Here is a 15,841-nt window from a genome sequence, read left to right as displayed (position 1 = left end):
GAGAAGGATGCTAAAAATCAGGACACAGAAATGAGAGGAAGAGACTCTCAGCAGAAAAAAGAGAAGAAGAAATTTGGTTACTTTACAACTTTGCCTAAAATTAGCCCTTCTCATTGTTTCTGGTCTTCTTTTAAAAGAATTTTATAGAGCTTCTCTGGAAGAAACCAAAAAAAGAATTACCAATGAAACCTTGAAACAAATGATTGAAAAGAAGGAATTGGCCACACAGGTATATTTCAGTTTTGAATATTTTTTCTTTTGTCTTGTTTTTATATTTTTTTATTTCAGATACACTGGAAGTAGTTCAATGGCTTTATTTCAATTAAATTAAAACTATAGATGCAGTTAACCGGCTTAGTGGCTAGAGATTCAGACCTAGAGAAGAGATATCTTGGGTTCTGAAATCTGACCACCAACACTTCTTAGCTCTGTGACCCTGGGCAAGTCATTTAACCTCAATTACTTAGCCCTCTTCTGCTTTGGAACCAATATTTAGTATTGATTCTAAGATGAAAGGTAAGAATTTTTTAAAAAAAATCAATACCATATATCTATTATATCGAGGAAGTATTCAATTGAATGGATTATAAATAAAATTGTGAATTGTCTAAAATGTGACAGTAATCACAGCCTTTATTGTATTTAACACATAGTTTACAAGTATTTTAACAATGAATCCACAAAACCTGTGAATTATATCAGCTAGAATATATAACTTGCCCATGGATTACACCTAGTGAGCCATAAATCCATTACTTTTCCCACCACCATGTTTTATTTGCTTGTTTTTAAAGAAAGCCAGGATAGAAAATCTTAAAATGCAAATAAAATAATTGTTTTGAAAAATTTTATCCTGGCAACATCAAGCTAAAAAGTCAGTTTCTAGTTTTGACTCATTGATCTCGCTTGATTTAATCCAAGGTCATCACCAAAATAAAGCTTAAGTGTAGCTCGTGTACATGTTTTGCCCATAGATGTGCAAACTAAATCCCCATTCATACATATGTACTAAATGTATATATGGTTTATGGGACCCTCTTTATTTCACCCGTCACCAAAAATTCATTAAACATAAAGGACGCACAGAACTTGATGAACAAATACAGAAACATAAATCATTCAGATAGACCATTTGGCTCATTAGATTTTATCCAAAGGTATTGAGACTTTATGGTAATACTAAGCAAATACCTACCCCTTATCCCAATTCACCTTGGATCTAGTCTAGACTAGGTAAGCAATTCTCAGCAATATAATGAAAAGTTGCTATAGCATCAATATCTTTGACCCCCTCTCCCCCAACATAGTTTTAGTTTGTAGAATAATTCTTTTCCTTATTCAAACTTTTCAGGTTTGCGAAAATTTATTTCTTCTAGGAGGCCAATGTCTGATTCTCAGACTTAGGAACTTTTGATAGCTTTGAAGTTCTCAAATTTTTAGGAACTCTCAAAATCAAGATTACTTACATGGCAACACTCAAACCTTCAAATATCCATCTTTAGAACTGTTAGTCTCTGACCTATGTACAGAAAAAGGAGTGTAGGGGGGAAGTATTCGGCAACAGCTAGGAACTAGAGGTCCAGGAACTCCCCTGTCAGGCTTGACTAGGCAAACACAGACTTCTCACTATTCCTTTCTGCAAGCTTTTTTGCTTTTAGAGGGAGGGGGGAGGTAGAGAGAGGCAAGGAGAAAAATCTCATTCAAAAGGAAAAAAGAAGTAAACCTTTTCATATCTCATTTTTATAGATCATCATTTATATATCTCTTTAAATATAAATTTATCCATTTCTCATTTATAAATGAGACTTATAAATATGTCATTTATCTTCACAACCTCATGGGAGACATTGATTTGCCCAGGGTCACACGCCTAATAAGTGTCTGAGCCCAAATTTGAATCCAAATCTTCTCAGCTTCAGCCCATTTTTCTTGCCTTTGTTCAAATGTAAATGATATAGTTCAACAATTCTCATGTCTAGATGCATGAAATGAATGGACTACAATATGGTTCACCCATGACTTCTCACCGTCATATTAATTGTTATAGATTGCTGCATGATTTACCAGTAGCAACTATCAGTCATGCAAATGGTCTCAAAAATAGCCATTTTGTCATTTAGTTCATAAATACTCTCTATGGACATACAGCCAAAATCATAGCTTGAAATCTTTCCATTTACATGGAAAGAATGATCTTGACTACATCTCAGTATTGCAAATATAAATGTAAAAGAATGACCAGAAATACTGATATCAAAAGAGAAATATTAGTCATTTGAATTTATAATATTGCAAGTATTATTTTTACACAGAAATATCATTATTCTTCTTTTAGAATGCTGTAAAGAACATTGATAAACAAAGCAGTCGAGAAATCTTGGAGAATGACTGGCTTAAAAAAGAAGTAAGTAGAATATTTAACATAAAATTAGCTTCATTTTAAGGTGATGTAACTCAGACCATTAAATTCCTTTATTTAGGTGAAACAAAGTTATGCAAAAAAAAAACACAGAAGCCTGACTGGAAGAAGATAATTATATATGTACATTTGTCTTAAATTTGTTACTACACAAATCTTTTATAAAAATTTTATTGATATTAGGTCCTCACTGAAACAAGACTGTTCTATTCCTCCTTCCCAATTGACTCTCTCTCTCACTCATCACCCAATTTCTCTTTACTGTTCAAGCCACTAATAGCTCCCACTTCTTCTACCTACCCTTTAAGTTGAAGATTTTGTCTCATACTTCACCAAAATAGCTGGTAGCTCTACGTAAGTAAGCTGTGAGCTCCCTCTTCTCATTTTATTCTTATTTTACATCCCTCTGATATGAGCCCTCACTATCTCCTCTTTTCCTCTGTGTAACCATGTAGCAACTACAAGATATTCTTGTGTGGGTTGAGCACCTGAAAGAGAAGCTGGAGGCTGAAGGAATATGGGTGGAAGGGTTTAAAGATTAAGGTAGGGAAGAACCCTTAAACTGCCTTTCCAAAATTACCAGTGATATTAAACACCCTTTACAAAAAAATGCTCAGTTAAGTAGTACAATGGATAGAGTTCTAGACTTTAAGCCAGACAGATTGGAGTTCAGATTTGACCCCGCACATTTATTAGCTGCATGACCCTAGGCAAGTCAACGTCTCCCAGGGCCATTATGAAGTGAAAGGAGTTGCAAAGCTCAATGTTGTCCACTACTATATCATCTTTATAATTATTTATTTTAACTGCTATGCAGAATTTGACACTGCTGACCACTTTCTCTTGAATACTATTTCTATTGGTTTTTTTGTGACAATGTTGTCTTTTGGGTTTCCACCTACATATCTAACCACTCCTTAATACTTCTTGCTGATTTTCAGTCAGTTTATATCCAATATCTTGGGTGTGCCCCAAGACTCTTCTGGATCAACTCTTTTTTTCCTACATTCTTTTAATGATCTCATCAGATCCCATGCATTCAATTACCATCTCTAGGCAGGTGGCTCCCAAAGCTACATATATCTTGTTCTAGTCTATCTCTGCATCACTAACTGCCTATTTGACCTGTTAAATGGAATATTCCATAAATATGGACCTCAACAGGTCCAAACTAGAATCTATTATCCTTTCTCCCAAATCTACCCCTTGTCCAGACTTCACTTTTACCTAATATATACATCACACATTCATATATGTATACTTATATATGTACATTCTTAGGGCCCTGAATAGGCTGTAAACTTGAGTATGGAAATGGTTTCTTTTTTGTCTTTGTATTCCTAGTGTCTAACACAGTGTCTGGCATAAGGTGCTTAAATTTTTCTTAATTGACTGAACTATCTCTCAGCATTATAAGGCCTTGAAATGTCAGTCCCTTAGGTCCATGATGGCAAACTTATGGCATGCATGCCAAAAAAGGCATGCAGAACCCTCTCTATGGACACATCTGCAGTCACCCACCAGAGTTCATTACTAGAGAGCCAGTGGAACTCTGGGTGGAGCTGTTCCCCTCCCCTTATTCATGTGCCCGAGGACATTCCTTCATCCCCCCTCCCTCTGCCCCCACCCATCTGCCCAGCAGCCCAATAGGAATGCTTCCTCCCTCCCCTGTTGGCGGTAAGTATAAGGATGATATTAGAAATTAAGTCTTGTTATATTAGTTTAGAGATAAGAAGTAGAGAAGCTGGCTTGAGAAAGAATTGAAGTTTCAAACAGAGCTAAGACAGAGTGTCAGTTTCAAGTCTAACAGTTTTTCTGTGACAGTTACTCTCTCTGAGTGTGGCAGTTGGTCTCTGGCATTGGCAGAGTCATGGTCTCTCACTGAGGGCTTGGAGGAGTTAACATCTTTTTTTTTCCCCTCTCTCTCACTCTCTGAGGTAGAAAGAAGGGAGAGAAAGACCTGAAGGAGCTAAGTGTTTTCCTTTCCCAACTTAGAAAACACTAGCGACTATCTATTGCTATTTTTTTTTATAGATTGTTTTAACTTTGAGAAGATCAAAGAAAGACCCGGTCTTTGGTTTGGACTCTGAGTCTACTAAGGCTCAGAGTCCTAACTTGATTCTTGCTTAGACTCAGCCAGTTAGCCTTTGTTATTTTTATAACTTGGAGACAGAGTTAAGAATTATAAGGCTAATAGTGTTAGTTTATTTAAATAGTAAAAATTTGGGTTAGTCAGATCAGGAAGCGATGATCAGTGTAGCCTGTGGAAGCAGGAAAAGTGGTTCCTTGTGGAACCAGGGCATTTTATTTGAGTGGAGTTAGAATACTTTAGAGTTAGAAATCATTTTTTATTCTCATACATTTCAATAAATATTTTCTTTTTTATAACAAGAATCTCTTTAGCATCCTTGTGCCTGGCCTGAAGAGTTCATTTATGAGCTTTGTTTTACTTTTATAAACTAAAGATACTTTGTAAGCACAGCAAACAGAGTATCAAAATCAGTTTATAATCAATAATCAATTCATTGCTGTATTATTTTTATAGTCTCCCTTTTATTTTTACATAAAACACTGGAGTGGGTGGCTCACATGCTGCATGAGGGTGTGGTGGGGCATGGAGGCACGGGGCTTGACACTCCATCTCTACAAGGTTTGCCATCAATGCCTTACATCATTCATTTCTATTATATACTTTATAGATTTTTGTTGAATTCAATATGTTTCTGGTTTGATGTGGAAAAAGATGTTCTTTAATGGTTTAATTAGACAAAAAAACAAGTACTTCTTCCTGTTTCATAGAGACCAAGAACAGTCCAACTGTTCTCTAAAAGATATGGGTAAAGGGGGCAGCTGGGTGGCTCAGTAGATCCAGAGTCAGGCCCAGAGATAGGAGGTCCTGAGTTCAATTCTGGCCTCACAAACTTCCCAGCTGTGTGACCGTGGGCAAGTCACTTAACCCCCATTGGCTAGCCCTTACCACTCTTCTGCCTTGGAGCCAATGCACAGTATTGATTCCAAGACAGAAGGTAAGGGTTTAAAAAAAAAAAGATATGGGCAAAGATGTGTTTATATTATTTTATGCTTGAATATATTATACTAAACAGGAAGTAGTTAAGATTTTTTTTAATGATTCCTAAATCTAGTAGTTAAAAAACTATCCAGGGGGCAGCTGAGTAATTCAGTGGATTGAGAGCTAGGTCTAAAGATGGGAGGTCCTAGGTTCAAATCTGACCTCAGACACTTCTCAGCTGTGTGATCTTGGGCAAGTCACTTGACCCCCAATGCCTAGCCCTTACCACTCTTCTGCCTTGGAACTAATACACAGTATTGATTCCAAGACAGAAGATAAGGGTTAAAAAAAACTATCCAATATTATCAGCCATTGACTCACAGGTATAGTAGTAGTTAATAAAACTCATTTAACATTTCCTCCACTTAGGAAGTTGTGACACTGAATGAGGCTGATTCTCCACTATGGATTATCTGGTTTTTGACATTTTCAGATTTGTTTTTTTTCCCTTTAAGGTTTCTCTAAAAGAGACAGAGGTGGATATCACACATATGATATATTCTTATGTGACACTGGACAAGTCACATAATTTCTCTAAGTCTTAGATTCCTCATCTACAAAAAGACTAATTTACCTATAGTATATCCTTAATAGGGTTGTTTTGGAGCTTAAAGGAGATAACACATGCAAGGGGTTTTTCTAACTTTAAAACATTTTATAAACATTGTTATTTATTTATTTAAATTAAATAATTTTTAATTAAATTAACCTTTTATTTTAATAAATTATTTTCATATTTATGCTTTAACTTATAATGTAATATCAATTTTTAACAATTATGTTTATATAAATTATTTAATAAACAATAAAATCAATAATTTAATTTACTCTAATTTAAAATTATTTAAATTAAATAAATATGAATATTTGCTATTGCCACTTTTCCTCATCTTCCAATTTCCTAATTTTTAAAAAATTTCCTCTTAATTTTCTATAATCCTTACTTCTTGTTTTCACTCCCAAATACAATAGTTTCTTTTCTATTTTTCCTTCTTTTAATTCTTACCTAGTCCAATAAATCTTAAAAACTACTGCCAGAAGTCTTGTAAACTCCTCATATATAGGTTCTTTGTCTTATTTAATTTATCCTTTGATCTTGTCAATGTGGGCATTTCCTCCACTAGTCACAACCTGCCTTTTCCTCCTTATTCATGTACTTTTATAAATGCCCCTTAAAAGAAGCTATCCGGTGTGCTAGAGGCTTTCCTCAAAATCTTTTAATATTTTGTGGGCCTTTGGAAGCCTATTAATTCCCCCTCCTTCTAACTATGTGACTAACCAACCTCCTTTTCCTGTCCTAGATGCTCTTGATCATTGTTTTATACTACTTCTTCTACATAAGGCATCACTGAGAATATTTACATGCATCTTGTATTTTTTCACATTCCTTTGAATTAACCATAGTTTTGATTCTTTGATGATGATGGTATACCAAGACCAACAGGCATATAGACAGTAGTCAGAGGGCATATGAATATTAGTGTGAAAGGATGAATCTTGGGACTACTGGAAAAGCTCTTCAGTTTCCTATATTCTCTCCTGTTTGATTCTGGGCCCAGTTCAGTATCTTATCTGAAGAGTCTGCATGCATATGTACACACATACACACATATAAACATGCAAATTCATATCTACAATAAAAACCCACATGTGTATAAAATATATGTGGGCTCCTGTAATATATACATGTTCGTAGGTACATGCATGCATTCATATTGAGAAACACAGCATAGTGCATAAATGGCTCAGTGGATTGAGAGCCAGACCCAGAGATGGAAGATCCTGGATTCAAGTCTAACCTTAGACGCTTCCTAGTTGTGAGACCCTGGGCAAGTCTCTTAACCCCATTTCCTAGCCCTTACCACTCTTCTGCCAATACATAGTATTGATTCTAAGATAGAAGGTGAGGTTTTTTGTTGTTTGTTTTTTTTTTAAAGCTGACCTCAGAATGAAAATCATCAGTTATTAGAATCAGGTTGGGGGACAAGTTCTGCCTGTAACATATATTGTCTCTGTGACACCTGGAAAATTATTTAACCTCTCAAGGATCAACTACTCTTTAAGAATATCATCTGAAAAAAAAGCCAAATTTTGGTAAAAGAAATTTCTTATTTTTTTAAACCAGACTTTTCTTAGTAGTATTTTATTTTTCCCCAATTACACGTAAAAATAATTTTTAACATTTGTTTTCTAACATTTTGACATCCAAATTCTTTCCCTTCCTCCTTCTTTCCTCTCTTCCTTCCCTGAAAACGTTAGCAATTTGAGATAGGTTATACATGTAATAGCATGCAAAACATACCTCCATATTCATCATGTTGTGGAAGAAGACACACATATCCTCCCAAAAAACATGAAAAAATAAAGTGAAAATGATATTCTGAAATTCACATTCAGACTTCATCAATACTTTGGTGTTGGGTAGCATTTTTCGTGAGTCCTTTGAAGTTGTCTTAGATTACTGTGTTGTTGAGAATAACTATGTCCATTCATAGCTATTCATCAAACAATATTAGTTACTGTATACACTCCTCTGGTTCTGCTCACTTTACTTTGTATCAATTCATATGTCTTTCTAGGTTTTTCTGAAAGCAAAGTGCCTGTCATTTCTAATAGCATAATAGTATTCCATTACAATCATATATCACAACTTGTTTAGTCATTCCCCAGCTGACAGACTTCCCCTCAATTTCCAATTCTTTGCCCCTACAGCTGCTATAAGTATTTTTGTATGAATAGGTCCTTTTCCCCTTTCTTTAATCTCTTTGAGATACAGACCTAGTAGTGGTATTGCTGGATTAAAGGTTATGTACAGTTTAGATTCCTTTTGATATAGTTCCAAATTATTCTCTAGAATAGTTACTCCACCAACAGTAGTGTCCCAATTTTCCCACATTCCCTCCAACATTTACCATTTTCCTCTTCTGTCCCAGTCAATCTGATAAGTATGAAGTGGTACCTCTCTAATCAATCGAGATTTGGAGCATTTTTTCATATAGCTATAGATAATTTTGATTTTGCATTCTGAAAACAATCTGTTCATATACATTGCCATTTATCAACTGAAGAATGACTTGTATTCTTATGAATTGGACTTAGTTTTCTATATATTTGAGAAATAAGGCCTTTCAGAGATACTTGATATAAACATTTTCCCAGTTATTTTTTTCCTTTCTAATATTGATTGCATTGGTTTTGTTTCTGCATCATTTTTCAGTTTAACATAATCAAAATTATCCATTTTATACCCTATAATAATTTTTCTCTTATTTAGTCATAAATCCTTCCCTAATCTATAAATCTGATAAATAAACAATTCCATGCCTCCCTAATTTGTTTAAGGTATGACCTTTTCTGTTTAAAACATGTGCCCATTTTGACATTTTTTGGTGTAAAATGGATGATGTTGATCTATAACTAGTTTCTGTCATACTGAAGAAATTTCTTCAAGAGTTGCTTATACCAATAAAATCACAGGTCTAACATTATTCCCTCCATATATATATTCATCCATTCATATACATTTTGTGTTCCTGCATGTTTGTGTGTATGCACACATCTATAGATATAGACATATACAAATGCATATATACATGTTATGTCTAGGCATGTATGTATAGATATATAAATACACACATATGACCCAGAACCATTGCTTTGAGCTTATATGGATTCATGTTGTAGGTGCAGTCTTGTGGCTTCTTGCTAATTCCCCCCTTTTGACTCATGTCTCCAAACAGAGTTTCTACTACAAGAGTCAGAAAGTGACTATAAGTGTCTATGGAATATCTTCGGCTTCTATGCAAACACCAAAGCTAAAAACAAATAAACATCAACACTCAGATATGCCTTATTTAAAAGATAAGACAAAAATAGAAAGGATGCATTTCCAAGATTATAGTCAAATAAATCTCCCTTCTTTTATGATCACCACATCCCAGACATCTATAAAATCATCAAGAATTATAATGTTGCCTTGAATTGGCATACTCCTTCCCCATCCCAACTGTCCAAGGTAAATAAATCAGGATTGCTAGAGGGTCAAGCATCTTTTGAGCTTATCTCCAGAAAACTTTATATTTTTCTAGCCTTATAATACCCCCTAGGTAGGACTTCCATCAAGGGAGAAGCACTTGACATTACTAATCTGCCTCTCTCTCCAAGACCTTCAGAGGTCATGAAATGTACAATGCAGTGAAGGCCACCATCTGGTTGTACTCCTTTACTTGGTGGCTCTGTCCTTTGCACTGCTTCTTGCTTGATCCAGAAATTCCTAAATAGAGTCCATCAGGCTTGGACCAGGAACTCTTCTGCTGGATCTCTTGCTTCATTGCTACCTTTGTCCATTGCTATCTCTGGTGCCACAGGGATCTATGGTACCCTAAAGGAACCATGTAGCATGAGTTTTCCTCCAAGGAATGGAGTGCATGTATATATAACCAACTTCTTTCTGTTTTATCTCCTAACTCTTGCTCTCTGCTCTCACTGGCAAGCTTCATACTCCTGAGAACCTATCAATTCTCCCAGATATATTGCCATATTGAGAGTATAACTCCATACTCCTGAAAATGGAAAGATTTAGAATTTCTTGAGCTAAGCACCCCAACTCTCTGGAGAATCCCATATCTCAGAGAGCAATACTGTCCTCCAGACTTATAGTGTTTTCTTGGGTTATGTAATAGGTTGTTTGGTAATTAGTAAGCAATAACAAAATTTCTTGATAGAGGGAATAGGTGGATAAAAGAGCGGAGTTGAGTGAGTTGGATTTAACTCAGAGTGGAATCTCAAAGAAGAATGATGGGAAGAGAACTTTCCCAAGAAGTCTTGGGAAAGGCATTTGAACCAATTAACACTCTTTGGGCTGTTCAGATCAAGGAAAGTTGTCTAAGGAGTTTGCTCAGAAAATTGGAGAAGATCTGGTGAATTTATCTCTTGAAAAACATCCTAGCAGACAAGAGAATAGAGGTGCTGCAGTACCTCTTTTGCCAGTGGTGGCAGGAGAGAGCAAAGGCTGAGTGGAAAAGTCGTGAAATTCTGTCAAGCTGAAATTTTCATCTGAGTGGCAGGAAAGAAATCTGACTCATTCCAAAATAAGTTTATGTTTTAGTTTAGGATAGAAATTTAGTTAATGTGGGGGATTAGAGTAGTCAGTAAGAGTAGCTAGGTCAGCCTTGACTTTGGTCAAGGGAGAAGAAAATCTCTTGTGGGTCAGATTTAGGGTTGGATTTAGTTAAGATAATTTAGAATTAGGGAATTGTATTTCCTAAATTTTCCCATTTCAATATCTCCAATTTCCTTTTCCTATCACTGTTTCTGTAGAAATAAATGTAATAAATAAGTTTTTATAGATTTGTCTCCAATCAAGTCTCTTCAACTACTGGTCTACCCAACTCTCAACCACCACCCCAACAACTAAATCTGATTATAGTCTATGAATAGGCTGTTATATCTACAATTTATAACTGCTCTAACCCCCCAAATAACAATTATGAGGATCATGAGATGAGTGGATTGCTTGGTGTGGCAAAGATCAATTTGCAAAATGGGAAGCAATGCAATTCCCTCCAGGGAGGTTGGATCAAGGAACTAAAACCAGGTAAAAAGGAATATTGAAAGGTTTAGAGACTGGTGAGGTTGCCTCTGTAGGAAGTTCTTTGAGAATTTAGAGACATCAAATATCAGATATCCTGCATATTGCAGTCCTAGTGTTGTCTTCCTGCCTGAAGACATTACTCAGTCAGTTCTTTACCCTCAGGAGTCCACAGATATGTTTCCAGGACTGAGGTCATCACAGTCTGTAGTAACCAACTATCCTTGTTGAAGATATATTCCAACTTCTGAATGTCAGTTAACCAAGTTAACCAAGAATTTAATAGGATTATTATTCCCACCGATACTTATTTTTTTCAAGACCCTTCAATACACAATAATACAATTCACTTTAGAACAGCTATAAAGGAACCAAATTTTCTTATACTGTTAACAAGATTTATGCTGAGTAGAATATAGCTAAAACTCTATAGACTAGACCTGAACAATTTTTTTAAACAGTTGTTTTCTAAATCTGAAGCTTTAGTGTAGCCCAGATTTTTTTAAAAGTGGATCTCTGCAAATCAAGTACAAGTATTCTTAGTTTTATCCAACTTAAAAAAAAAATTATTACTGCTTTCCATCTCCAAGAGCAGGGAGGGAAGGGAGAGAGGGAGACAATTTAGAACTTATAATTTTGGGAAATGCATGTTGAAAATTATTATTCCTTGTAATTGGAGAAATAAAATTTTCCCAATTACATTTCTGAAATTATAACATCCAAACTATCTTCCTGCCTACCTTTCCTCCTCTTCCCAGAGATGGTAAGCAATTTGATCTGGGTTATACATGAATTATCATGCAAACTCACTTCCGTATTGGTCATTGTTGTAAATAAATATTCATATAAAACCAAAACCCCCAAATAAAAACACAAATGAACAAAAGTGAAAAATAGTATGTTTTGATTTGCACTCTGATTCCAACAGCTCTTCTCTGGAAGTGGATAGCATTCTTTGTCATAAGTCCTTTAGAATTGTCCTAGAACATTTTATTTTTGATAGTAGCCAAGTCTTTCACAGTTGATCATTAGACAATATTTTGTTTTATTGTTTAATGTACACATTACTGTGTACAAGATTCACCCAGTTCTGCTTATTTCACTCTGCATCAGTTCCTGTTGGTTCTTCCAGCTTTTTCTGAAATCATTCTGTTCATCATTTTTTATAGTACAATAGTATTCCATCACCATCATAACCCAAAATGTGTTCAATCATTCCTGTTTTCTGTAAATAATTTGTAAAGATCTAAAGTCCCAACAATGTCTTGTGTACCAGCCAGTACTAGTACTTCAAAGGCTAAAAATTAATATTACAATGGTGACCTCTTATAAGTGTACCTCCCTTTCTTGCAAGTCAGCATTTCTCATAATATGGAATTTCATGTATTTTGCTCTAATTTGGGTGTCTTTACTTCCTTTGCAGCACCAAGGTATCATGAGATGGAACATGGAAGAAGTTTATTAAATACAACAGACAATTATAAAAGGAACCCATAGACTATTAAGGGAACTTTTCCCTGTGTTGAACTCTCCCTTTCCATTCTCTGCCATCACTCTGGAATCATAATTCCACCTTAAAGTTGAGACCCCACAACTGGGGAACAACAAAAACATCATTTCATGGAGCATTTGTTCATCCATTTTGTGGTGTTTATAATAAGTTTTTAAATTTTTTTTTATTTATTCAATCTAGAACATTATTCCTTTGTTACAAGAATCATATTCTTTCCCTCCCTCCCCTCCCCCCACCCCTTCCCGTAGCCGACCTGCAATTCCGCTGGGTATTACATGTGTCCTTCATCAGAACCTATTTCCATGTTGTTGATGTTTGCACCAGGATGTTCATTTAGAGTCTACATCCTCAATCATATTCCCCTTGACCCATGTAATCAAGCAGTTGTTTTTTCCTCTGTGTTTCTACTCCCACAGTTTTTCCTCTGAATGTGGATAGTATTCCTTCTCATAGATCCCTCCAAGTTGTTCAGGATCACTGCATTGCCACTAATGGAGAAGCCCATTACATTCGATTGTACCACAGTGTATCAGTCTCTGTGTATAATGTTTTCCTGGTTCTGCTCCTCTCACTCTGCATCAGTTCCTGGAGGTTGTTCCAGTTCCCATGGAATTCCTCCACTTTATTATTCCTTTGAGCACAATAGTATTCCATCACCAACATATACCACAATTTGTTCAGCCATTCCCCACTTGAAGGGCATCCCCTCATTTTCCAATTTTTTGCCACCATGAAGAGCACAGCTATGAATATTTTTGTACACTTCTTTTTCCCTATTATCTCTTTGGGATGCAAACTCAGCAGTGGTATAGCTGGATCAAAGGGCAGGTAGTCTTTTAGCACCCTTTGGGCATAGTTCCAAATTTCCATCCAGAATGATTGGATCAATTCACAACTCCACCAGAAATGCATTAATGTCCCAATTTTGCCACATCCCCTCCAACATTTATTATTTTCCTTTGCTGTCATGTTAGCCAATCTGATAGGTGTGCAGTGATACTTCATAGTTGTTTTGATTTGCATTTCTCTAATTATAAGAGATTTAGATAGAACACTTTTTCAAGTGCTTATTGATAATTTTGATTTCTTTATCTGAAAGCTGCCTATTCATGTCCCCTGCACATTTATCAATTAGGGAATGGCTTGACTTTTTTTGTACTTAGCTCTTTATAAATTTGAGAAAATAGACCTTTTTCAGAGGTTTTTATTATAAAGATTTCCCTCAATTTGTTGTTTCCCTTCTAATTTTGGTTGCTTTGGTTTTGTTTGTACAAAACCTTTTTAATTTAATGTAATCAAAATTATTCATTTTACATTTTGTAATATTCTCTATCTCTTACTTCATCTTAAATTCTTTCCTTTCCCTTGACTGACAGGTATACTATTCTATTTTCGCCTATTTTACATTCAAGTCATTTATCCATTCTGAATTTATCTTGATATAGGGTGTGAGATGTTGATCTAAACCTAATCTCTCCCATACTGCTTTCCAATTTTCCCAGCAGTTTTTGTCAAATAGTGCTTTCTTGTCCCAAAAGCTGGGATCTTTGGGTTTATCAAATACAATCTTGCTGAGGTCATTTATCCCAAGTCTATTCCATTGATCCTCCCTTCTATCTCTTAGTCAGTACCATATTTGATGACCATTGCTTTATAGTATAGTTTAATATCTGGTACTGCTAGGCCCTCATCCTTCACATTTTTTTATTGGTTCTCCTGATATTCTTGATCTTTTGTTCTTCCAAATGAACTTTGTTATAGTTTTTTCTAATTAAATAAAAAAAGTTTCTTGGTAGTTTGATAGGTATGGCATTGAATAAGTAAATCCATTTGGGTAAGATTGCCATTTTTATTATATTAGCTTGCCATACCCATGAACAATTAATGTTTTTCCAATTATTTGGATCTAGTTTTAATTGTGTGGAAAGTGTTTTGTAGTTGTGTTCATATAATTTCTGTGTTTGTCTTGGCAAATAGGTTCCTAAATATTTTATATTGTCTATGGTGATTTCAAATGGAATTTATCTTTCTAATTCTTGCTGCCTGGTTGTGTTAGAAATATATAGAAATGCTGATGATTTATGTGGATTTATTTTGTATCCTGCAACTTTGCTAAAGTTGTTGATTATTTCCACTAGCTTTTTAGTTGATTCTCTATGATTCTTTAAGTAGACCAACATATCATCTGCAAAGAGTGATAGTTTAGTTTTCTCATTGCCTACTTTAATCCCTTCGATTTCTTTTTCTTCTCTAATTGCTACCACTAGCATTTCTAGTATAATGTTAAATAGTAGTGGTGATAATGGGCATCCCTGCTTCAGTAATTGTTTCTTTGATTTTTTCTTTGACCCACTAGTTTTGAAGAATTAGATTATTTAGTTTCCAGAAACCAGATGGAAAAGAATTCAGAAGTATATGAGAATTGAGGAAGTAGAGGTAAAGTATATAGTTGGTTTTTTCAAGGAATTTGGTTGTGAAAGGGAGGAAAGAGAAAAGATGATAGCATATGGCCATGGCAAATAAAATCTTTCTGTAGGATAATGCTTCAAATATCTTCCTCTTGGTATAGTCCACTGGAGCTTATGTTCCTTGTATTTGGGCTTTGAGGTCATTTGCACTCCACAGTAAGGCACTAGAATATTACCCTTGTGGAGGGACTTAATGAAAAAGACATCATGCTCTTAAGGTGAGTGTTATCAAAATACAACTGATGAAGACTAATCTAAACATGAGTTTCCAAAGCATTAGCAAGTTCTTTTACAATTTTGAATTTAACTCTGTTTACTAATCCAGATTAAAAATATATTTAGCTATCTTCATTATCTTTAAGGGATCAACAAAACAGGAAGCATGAAAAATGCTTAAATATTAAAGGCAGCCTAGAGTGCGTAGAGTGTCTGACAGTTAGGAAGACCTGAGTTCAAATATCTTCCAAGACACATAATATCTATGGACAAGTCAATCTTTATGCTTCAGTTTCCTTATCTGTAAAATAAAGAAATTTGATTGAATTGGCCTCGTTGGTCTCTTTCAGCTCTACATCTCTGATCTTAAGGAATGATAACTAAAAACAACTTGAATTTAATTTTGTGACACAAAGTTAGACATAGAAAATACCTGGAACACAGAATTACACACATCCTTCTATGCCTATTTTCAACTCCTATCTTGGTCCTAAGTCAGGAGCATAATAAGAGAAGAAAAGGCCATTCCTGAACCAGATGGGCACCTGGGGGGGGGGGAGTTCAT

The 15,841-nt window shown here is 35.1% G+C and overlaps 1 protein-coding gene across 1 annotated transcript in view; it reads left to right on the top strand.

The window, feature by feature from the left end:
- The window catches only part of CCDC83 (coiled-coil domain containing 83), a 74,032-nt gene that overhangs the window by 36,336 nt on the left and 21,855 nt on the right, over nt 1–15,841 (top strand). Inside the window, exons 7-8 of the mRNA XM_007490855.3 lie at nt 138–229; nt 2,336–2,404. Coding sequence (XP_007490917.2) covers nt 138–229; nt 2,336–2,404 — 161 coding nt within the window. The remainder of the gene's footprint in view (nt 1–137; nt 230–2,335; nt 2,405–15,841) is intronic.

Source organism: Monodelphis domestica, chromosome 4, assembly GCF_027887165.1.
Source record: "Monodelphis domestica isolate mMonDom1 chromosome 4, mMonDom1.pri, whole genome shotgun sequence".
Classification (NCBI taxonomy): domain Eukaryota; kingdom Metazoa; phylum Chordata; class Mammalia; order Didelphimorphia; family Didelphidae; genus Monodelphis; species Monodelphis domestica.
Note: the sequence above shows the minus strand (reverse complement) of the source record. Positions and strands in the feature narration are given on the sequence as shown.